The sequence below is a fragment of the Gracilinanus agilis genome, unplaced genomic scaffold (assembly GCF_016433145.1).
Source record: "Gracilinanus agilis isolate LMUSP501 unplaced genomic scaffold, AgileGrace unplaced_scaffold35509, whole genome shotgun sequence".
Lineage (NCBI taxonomy): Eukaryota > Metazoa > Chordata > Mammalia > Didelphimorphia > Didelphidae > Gracilinanus > Gracilinanus agilis.
The window spans coordinates 1-9,578 of NW_025368589.1; the positions used below are offsets into that span (position 1 = coordinate 1).

General features: G+C 50.7%; 2 protein-coding genes across 2 annotated transcripts; one reads left to right on the top strand and one right to left on the bottom strand.

The window, feature by feature from the left end:
- Positions 1-408: 408 nt before the first annotated feature.
- On the bottom strand, positions 409-903 carry LOC123254915 (secreted frizzled-related protein 4-like). Its single transcript, XM_044683806.1, has one exon. It carries the CDS (start codon positions 901-903, stop codon positions 409-411), a length of 495 nt encoding a protein of 164 aa, XP_044539741.1.
- Positions 904-8,964: 8,061 nt separating this feature from the next.
- On the top strand, positions 8,965-9,549 carry LOC123254914 (mammalian ependymin-related protein 1-like). Its single transcript, XM_044683805.1, has one exon. The coding sequence runs from the start codon at positions 9,319-9,321 to the stop codon at positions 9,547-9,549; it is 231 nt and encodes a 76-aa protein (XP_044539740.1). The 5' UTR covers positions 8,965-9,318.
- Positions 9,550-9,578: the final 29 nt, after the last annotated feature.

The following is a 9,578-nucleotide window of genomic DNA, read 5'->3' on the forward strand; positions in this document are numbered from 1 at the left end:
GTATAAGAGACAGCTCTCTCTCTCTCTCTCTCTCTCTCTCTCTGTCTCTCTCTGTCTCTCTGTTTCTCTCTGTCTGTCTCTGACTCTCTCTGTCTCTGTCTCTCTCTGTCTCTCTCTCTCTCTCTGTCTCTGTCTTTCTCTGTCTCTGTCTCTCTCTGTCTCTCTGTCTCTCTCTGTCTGTCTCTGACTCTCTCTGTCTGTGTCTCTCTGTCTCTGCCTCTGTCTCTCTCTCTTTCTCTCCCCCTTTCTCTCTCTCTGTCTCTCTCCTCTCTCTCACACCCACACCCACACCCACGTTAACCCATGTTAGTTGTGGGACCTCGGGCAAGTCTTACTTGCACCTCCCTGAGCCTCAGTTTCCCCAGATCATTTACGTTGCTATCCTCCCCAGGTGGTCTGGAGGGGCCCTCACTCCGCCGCCCCCATCCCCGCCTCTCTGGCCCGGCCCCTTTGGGAACCTTCAGGCAGGTCGGTGACGATGGCCTCGGGGGAGATGCACACGCCGCGGTCGTAGACTGGCAGGTCGTCGCAGGCCAGGCTCTCGGGCCAGCTGTGGTTGTAGAGGCGCATGAGGGGTTCGCAGTCGTCCCGGGCGCGTTGGCACAGGGCCTTGCAGGGCCGGATGGGGTCGTGCAGGAACTCGAGGGCGCAGATGGGCGCGTACATGGCGCACAGGAAGAAGCGCAGCACTGCGCTGCAGTTGGCGTCCACCAGCTCCTCGTACTGCTCGATAGCCAGCACGGCGTTCTCCTGAGTGCTGTGGTGCAGGTGGTTGGGCATGCGGGTCAGGTTCCAGGGCATGGGTCTGCACATGGGGATGCGCACAGGCTCGCAGGGCGCCCCACGCACCGCTCGGGTCAGGCGCACCGCCAGCGCCAGAGCCACCAGGCTGGCCACGAGCATGGCTGCAGCCGTCGGGGCCGCCCCCAGGTCTCTGGGTCCGCTGCGGCTGGGCGCCTGGGCTGCCTCTGGTGCTCCCGCCTCTGGGGCTGCCTCTGGTGCTGCCCCCGGGGCTGCTGCCGGTGCAGTGGACTGCGGACGCTCTCCCAGCGGCTAGCTCCAGGCTCAGCCGCCGCCACTAGCGCCGCCACAGTCGCTGCCGCCGTCGGATCTCGGGGCGGCCGGAGGCTCCTCGTCTGGGCTGCTTCCTTGCCTCCGTCGCAGCTCCCGCTCCCGCTCCGGCTCCAGCTCTGAGTGCCGACAGCCATGGCCCCGGCAGGCTCCTATTTATCCCCCTCGCCGCCACTGACGTGGGGCTCGGCTCTCCGGGAGGGCTCCTGGCGCTGACATCACCTCCCCCGAGGGCAGGGGCAGGGGCTGGAGAGGCTGAGGCTGCGGGGAGGGCCGGGGCGCACGCTCTGCCAGCTCCATCGCGGGCTGGGGAGTGTCTGGATCTGGGGGAGGGCGGTGTGGGGGAGAGTGCGGCTCGCGAGCCCTTGGAAGCGGCTCTCGGCCGGGCTGAGCTTGGCGCTCCCATCCATCGTGGATGTGCCAACTTGGAACAGCTCCGAATGGAGCCGAGAGAGCTTTTTGCCTTCTCCGACAGGGGGCTCAGAAGCTCCTTTGCCGGGGCCCCAGGCTTCAGGAGCGGCGTTCTTAGGGGCAGGTGAAACTTTTTTCTTTTAAGGCAAATTTCATTATTTTGTATTATTCCTCCTCCTGTGTCCTTGGGGTGCTGGAGCGAACCCCAGCCTGCAAATCTGGGGGTCCATAAACATTTCTAAGAGCCTACACTGTGCCTACGTATGGGCTGAATAGACAAAGAAAGGCAAAAGACGGCTCTGACTTTCCCGAAGCTCCTGCTTATACTGGGGGGAGACGCCCGCAAGCGTTTATGTACAAACAGGTTATGGAGAGGATAGCTCGGAAATGGGGAGTCGGGTTGGGAATAAATAACCCCGGAAATTAGCCCTTGGACATCTAGTCTAAACCTCTCAGGACCAGAGAGAAAAGGTACCTGGCTGCAATCACACAGCAAGTGGTAAGAGTTAGGATGGAACGGGTGATACAATCCAAGAATCCACTGGGCCCCGGAGTCGGAGGATCTGGGTTCAAATCCCACTTTCCATACTTACTGCTTGTACATGACCTTAGGAAAAGAATTTCCTCAGGCTCAGTAGTCTTACCAGTAGAAGAAAAGAATAGGACTCGTGCTCCTTGAGTTCTCTTTCAGGGAGTCAACTAGGATTAATACTAGAATTCCTAGTTCCCTTCTCTGCTTTAGAGAAGGCTAGATTTTTAGGCCGGTTCTTGCCACCAAAGACTCCTCGACTTTGGGCACGTGACAGTCTTTCGGAACTGCAGACTCCTTCCTTATCTATAAAACCAGTGGGTGGGTCAGGCTAGCTGCTTTCGGAGGTTTTCCCCGGGAAGGGGGCGATGTGCTCCGAGTACTTTTAAGGGTCTAGGATGGAGAAATCCCCTTTTCTTCTATTCCCTTCACTCTCTTTGCTTCCTTCCCAAACTGTCCAAGCCAATGGAAGAAACTCCTCCCAGGTCCCAAAGGGTCCCCTAACTAGCCCTAGACAATCCTCAGGGGTGTGTGTGTGTGTGTGTGTGTGTGTGAGAGAGAGAGAGAGAGATTGAGAGATTAAGAGAGAGAGAGAGAGAGAGAGAGAGAGAGAGAGAGAGAGAGAGAGAGAAAGAAGTGATTTGGCTGAAAAGATGTCACTCGTAAGCCCACCCACATAAGAGCCTTGAGGGCAGGATTCTCGTTTGGGCTTGGTATTCCCAGTCCGTGGGCACTTTACAGTTGTTAAATTGGGTTTCGCCAGTCTTTTCACTCCTTTTCACTTTACACTTGCTGTTAGGAAGCCTTTAGCTGACCTGACCAGAGCAAGATTTTTGTAGTGAACCAACTGCTAATCAAACCTCTGGAGGAATCCATTTCCTCTTGACTTTCTCAGTGGAATACCAAGTGAGGACTATTTTCCTTGAATTGTGTGGTCCCGGGACTTTAGGAGCTACTGCCTTAGTGAACCTCTTATCTAGGACAAAGATTCCCCCTCTGGGCCCAGGGATAGATTTCAGAGTATCCATGAACTTGATTGGTTGGAGAAAATGGCATCTTTATTTTCACCAACTTCTAACTGGAATTTGGCATTTTCTTCAATTATCTAAAACCATTCTTCTCGGAAGGAGTTCATAGGTCTCATGGGATTGCCATAGAAGTCTATGTCACAAAAAAGATGAAGAACTTTTGGTCTAGGAGGACCACAAGTAAACTCCGGATCATAATATTTAGAGCTCAGAGACCATCAAATCCAACCCTTTCGTTTTATGGATGGAGGAAATTGAGATAGAGAGATTGCAAAATCTCTCCTCAGGGTCACACAATAAGCAAATGTCTGAGTTGGGATTTGGACTCGGATCTTCCTAATTCTAAATCTAATACTCTACCTGCTATGCCAATGAGAAATTGACTTTGACAGAAAGGTAGGGAAAGTTATAGCTATTTCCTCTGACTTCAGTTCTCCAAGAATCCAATCCAGATGTTTTTAAAAAAATTTTTTTTAAACCCTAATATCTTTTATATATATATTTCTATATTAATTTTATTTATTACTGAGCTAGGTAATGGGGGTTAAGTGACTTGCCCAGGGTCACACGGCTAGGAAGTGTCTGAGGCCAGATTTGAACCTAGGACCTCCTGTCTCTAGGCCTGGCTCTCAATCCACTAAGCCACCCAGCTGCCCTCCAGATGTGTGTTTTTTAAAACCTAACCTTCCTCTTAGAATCAATACTGTATATTGGTTCCAAGGCAGAAGAACAGTAAGGGCTAGGAAAGTAAAAAGTAAGAGGTTATGCGACTTCCCTAGGGTCACACAACTAGGTGTCCTAGGTCAGATTTGAACTCAAGACCTCTAGTCTCTAGGCCTGCCTCAATCCACTGAGCCACCGAGCTGCCCCACCCATTGCCTTTTGAAATTACTTAGTGTATATTCTGCATTTTGTTTACTCGCACCTTATAGAATATAAGCTCCTTGAGTGCAGGCGCTGTTCAGTTTTTGTTTTTGTGTCTTTGGCCCCTGGCTTGGAATCTTACTCATAACCAGTGCTTCATTGAGCTTGGAACTTAGGTTAGGATAAAATCACATCAAATGAAAAGGACCAGGGAATTGAGTTTTCTTTTCTTTTTTTTTAAATTTTAAACCCTTAACTTCTGTGTATTGGTTCCTTGGTGGAAGAGTGGTAAGGGTGGGCAATGGGGGATCAAGTGACTTGCCCAGGGTCACCCAGCTGGGAAGTGTCTGAGGTCGGATTTGAACCCAGGACCTCAGGTCTCTAGGTCTGACTCTCAACCCACTGAGCTACCCAGCTGCCCCCCTCAGGGAATTGAGTTTTGACTCCATTCCCGCCATGGCTTTGGATCCATTCTAGAGCAGATCTCTGGCTGGGTGACCAGCTCTACTACAACTCTATTAACCGACAGCTAATCACAAGCCTCCTGTTAGTAACTTTCTCAGTAGACTACCAAGCGAGGACTATTTCCTTGAATTGTGGGATCCCGGGACTTTGGGAGCTACTGCCCCGGTGAACCTTCTCTTTATCTAGGACAGAGATTCCCCATCTGGCCCATTCCCCAGAAAATGAAAGCACCTCGTTTTAGTCCTACTCTTAATTTAGGGAAGAGGAATGACATTGAGGCCAAATTTGACTTGCCCGAGCTAGCTGGAATGGAACGATTTTTCTACGTTCCAGACCTGGGAGGAGCAGATGACATAGGACTGGGTCCACCAATATTCCCTTCTCTGGATCCCAGGGGGACTCCCCAGCCTTCTGTCCCCCATACTTTGGCACATGTAGATTTTGAATCTCCTGAAACTGTAGCCTCACCTTCTCCTTGGCAGCTGAAACCCTTCAGCACTTAGCTTGCTACCCCTTTTCAGTCTTTTTCATACCTTACCCCGAAACACATAAACGCTGGACTCTAGGCTGTTCCCCTGTGAGGACACCATGACTCACAGCTCTGGGCATCTTCCCCTATCTGGAACCCTCTCCCTTCTTACCTCCACCTATTGGCTTCTCTGGCTTCTTTAAGTCCTCAACTTCTACAGGAAGTCCTCCTCAATCCCTCATAATTCCAGTGCCTTCCCTCTGTTCATTCTTTCCTATTTATCCTATATACAGCTTGCTTTGTATAGAGCTATTTGCATGTTGTCTCCTCCATTAGACTGTGAACTCCTTGAGGGAAGGAAGGGACTGTCTTTTGTCTCCTTTTATATCCCCAGTGTTCACCACAGTGCCTGGCACACAGTAGGTGTTTGTTAATATTTATTGATTAGACCAGCGGTTCCCAAACTTTTTTGGCCTCCTGCCCCCTTTCCAGAAAAAATATTACTTAGCCCTCTGGAAATTAAATTAAAAAAAATTTTTTAAACCCTTAACTTCAGTGTATTGGCTCCTAGGTGGAAGAGTGGTGAAGGTGGGCAATGGGGGTCAAGTGACTTGCCCAGGGTCACACAGCTGGGAAGTGTCTGAGGCCGGATTTGAACCTTTAAAAAATTTTTTGATAGCAATTAATAGGAAAGATCAATGCACCTGTGGCAATCGTCGCTTTCCTGGATCCCTGCAGCACCCACTAGGGGGTGGTGGCTCCCACTTTGGGAATCACTGGATTAGACTAACTCAAAGTCTGTGTTCTCTTGAAGCAGCTGTCCTTGTATCCTTAACCCGCCTTATCCTTGAATCTTAGCCCCAGACTTGTGTCTACATTTGAGGAATTTCAAGGGGAATCATTTTGTCCATTTTGTCACATTCGTGATATTGGGCTATATCCTAGGGACACAGACATGGCCTCTGCCCTTCAGGAATTTATATTCTCAAATGATACAATGGGATATTAGAGCACTAAATCCTAGAACTGGAAGGGAACTTATAGATTGTCTGGTCCCACCTTCTCATTCTACAGGTGAGGAAACTGAGACTCAGAATGGTAAGGCTGCTTCCCAAGGTCATATAGGCAGGAATTGGCAGAGCTAGATTTGAACTCTGGTTTGCTGTAAATCTAGCACTTTTCCCATTGCACCATGATTCTCCCAGTTATTCTCCTGTCAATAAAAACAGGATAATTTGAGGAGGAGATGGGGCTACCGACGGTCACTAATGTGGTTTATGAGGGATCCATCCTCTTCCACCTCTGCCAATAGTGTTTGGTCCTTCCTCAAACCACTCTTGTGTGACAAGCAAGTCACTTCTCCTCTGGTTTGTTTCTTTATTGGCAAGGAGAGAATTAGCCCAGAGGAAGTGCCCCAATACCCCTATGCATGTGCCAGGAAGTAGAGAGTTTACCTGGAGAGGCATTCCTTTCAAAGTTTGCTTTTGGGCAGGAGGATGGACTTGTTTAGGGCAAAGGATCAATCCTGGGTAAACTTAATCTTGATATCAGGTATTCCTGCTCTACCCCTTTCTGATCCTTTGCCCCCACTTTTGCCACACCCCCCCAACCTCTTGGACTTCCAGCTCAAGTCCTCAGGACCTCCCTGGCTAGAAGAAAAGCCATGGGTAAGTATTCACTGAAGTGAATGGCAATGCTTCTCTACCCACCTTAGGGTATATATATATATATATAAAAGCAAATCCCAAGCAAGAACTGACTCTTTAATGGTGGTATGTGAGGCATAATCTTGTTGCTGTTGAACTTCCTTCATTTTCAAATAAAATCTCAAATCTGGTCTCAGACACTTCCTAGCTGTGTGGCCTTGGGCGTTCAACTAAACTCCATTGCCAACCCCTTCTACTCTTCTGCCTTGGAAGCAATACACAGTATGGATTGTACAATGGGTTAAAAAGAATCTTAGAGGAAGAGGGGAATGTTTAACAAGCAGCTACCTGGAAAAAATGTACTCAGATAAAAATTTAAGTTTAATCTGCATTATTGAAAATTTCTCCATTATTTTCTTAAGTCCAAACAATCAACAAAACAATCAAATCAAGCCCTCATTTGTATCACTTACCAATTTCCTTGTATAAATGTTCATATTGAAAATTTAACAACTGGCTCTCTCAAGTAGACCTGAGCTGGATCTAACTCACTTCTGGAGAGGCCTGAGATTCTTTCTGTCCTGGGATTTAGAGCCAGGGAGCCAGAGAACAATCCTTCCAGGCTCTCCTCAAATCACTTCATGAACAAGTCATTTAATCTCTCTAGGTTTTTTAACCTGTAAAATGTCTCAGTTTCCTTATTTGTAAAGTATGGAGGTTGGATGAGATGATCTCCTGTTTCCTCTCACTTTAACCTTTTTTTGATGCTTCTCTACCAGAGGGAGGGTCTAACCACTTTGTTCTTCCAAAGGCCATACCAGCTTCTGGACATCTCAGCAACTTCCTGGCCAATTAGTGGAAGAGATAACATGCATGTAAAGTACCATGGAACCCTTGGCCAAGAATTCAAACAAACATTGATTAAGCACTTGCTACTATACATATGGCTCTGTGTTGAGAGTTGTAAAGGTAAATGGAGCAGCTAGGTGGTACAGTGGTTAGAGCACCAAGACTGGAGTCAGGAAGATCTGAATTGAAATGCAGCCTCAGACACCTACTACCACAGTGTGACCTTGGGTAAGTCACTTAACCTTTGTTTACCTAATCTACTGGAGAAGAAAATGGCAAAGCACTCCAGTATCTCTGCCAAGAAGAGTCTAGCATGTTTGAACAACAAAGAAAGGTAAATAAGACTATACTTCGGGCTCTTTGGATCTGCTAAATCCAATGTTAGCCATCTCTGCCTCATTGTTCCCAGAGTCCCAAGGTTGCCCATGAGGACCAGGTACAGTCACGACCTAGTATGTATTAAATATCCCCTGGGTGACAGTTAAAGGACAATGAGGCAGCACCTGCTTTCGTCCAGGTGAATGGAGGCTTGGCCTCTAATGATGTCAGTGACATCAGAGTAATTCTTCTGTTTTGGTGCTGAGCTAGTGGCCTGGCATCCTGGCAATAGACACAGACTGTCCTCGGTGAAGAGCTGGAGAGAAAGATCTGAGGCCTCATCTGTGCAAGGTGGGTTTGGGCTTGATGGTTTCTGGGATCCTTTCCTGCTTTAGAGCTATAATCTGACAATCTAAGGAGTCAACTAGTCCATTTTCCTCATTGTACAGATGGGGAAACTGAGGCCCAGAGAGGGCAAATGACTTGCTTAAGGTGACACAGGTGATGTTTTTGCAAATATGTGGATATGATTATTTAATCTGATGGAGAAAGTATAAAGGCGAAGCTTCAAACAGCCTTTTCTCCAGAAAGTAAACTCCTCGGGGCCAGGCACTGTTTCCTTTTTGTCCTTCTATTAGTAGGACCTAACATAGTGCCTGGCACACAGTGGGAGCTCAGCCAATGTTTCTTGAACTGTTGAAATACTAGGATGATACCAACTCACATTGAGACAAAGGCTCTAAGTAGCTCCAAGCAAACTGTGGAAACTGAGGCTAGGAGAAATTGTGACATAGCTAGTCAGCCAGACCCAGCATTTAAACTCGGGTTTCTCTAATTCCAAGGCTCCCCCCCCCCACCCAAGATGGGGAGGACCCTGGGTCAAATCCTTGCTCTCCCGTTTTGACCTCGGAGCAAGTTACTGGCCCCAGTGAAACCCTCGGTTTTCTTCCTCTTTGTCTAAAGAATGAATGAGGGGCCTGGAGCGGAGAATCCCTAAGATGAAGTTTAGGGCGAGGGCTCTCCCTCCGAGCCTGGGCCGGCTCCCACCCCACGTCCAGAGGGTACCAAGATGATGCCCCTTGGTTCTTGGGGGGGGAGGGGGGAGACGGAGTGGCAGCTCCTGGCAGCGGGTCCTCTCTCCAGCATTTACTGCTGCAGCCCCGCCCGCCTGAGTCTGCAGTCCTCCCGCATTTGCCCGAGTTCTCCCTCCTCCCCCCGCCCGCACGTCCACTCTGCGGATGCCCATTGGGCTGTGGCGGGCACGTTTGCCTCTGCATTTCCTGTTGGCAGCAGAGAGTCGGCGGGGGGGAAGGAAGCCGCAGTCGCAGCCGGAGCCGGAGCGGGAGGGAGCCAGCTGCGAGCTCTCTGCCCGCAGCCTCCTCCAGCCAGCTCCCCGCGCTCGGGGAAGCAGGAGCCGAGGTCGCTGCTCCGTTCCGACGCGACTGGACCTCCGTCCCTCCCTCCCCCGGCAAGGGCACCGAAGGGCTAGGGGAGGGAGGGGACGGCGGAGAGAGAGCCCCTGCCCCGCGCTGCCCACCCTATCCACCTCGCCCCGCGCTGCCCACCCTCCCTGCGCTGCCCACCCTGCCAGACCTGCCCTGCCCTTGGCCGCTCTGCTCCCCAGCCCGCTTCTCTCCCCCTGCGCTGTCCGCAGCAGCACCGAGAGGGATGCGCGCCGCACTCCTGGTGGCTTTGCTGCTGGGCGGCCTCTGCAGCTGGGAGCTGGCTGTCGGGGAGCCCGGGCCACCATGCCAGGCTCCGCAGCAGTGGGAAGGACGTCAGGTGCGCTACGAGCACAGCAGCGGCCGCAGCACCCGGGCCCTGCTCACCTACGATGGACCCCAGCAGCGCATCCGCCTGCTGGAGGAGAGGAAGGCTCTCATCCCCTGCAAGAAGTAGGTGCCCGGGGCTCAGGCCGGGGAACGGGG

What these genes read in the sequence shown, in the direction of transcription:
- LOC123254915 (XM_044683806.1), bottom strand. Translation starts at nt 903, where the DNA reads ATGCTCGTGGCCAGCCTGGTGGCTCTGGCGCTGGCGGTGCGCCTGACC.
- LOC123254914 (XM_044683805.1), top strand. Translation starts at nt 9,319, where the DNA reads ATGCGCGCCGCACTCCTGGTGGCTTTGCTGCTGGGCGGCCTCTGCAGC.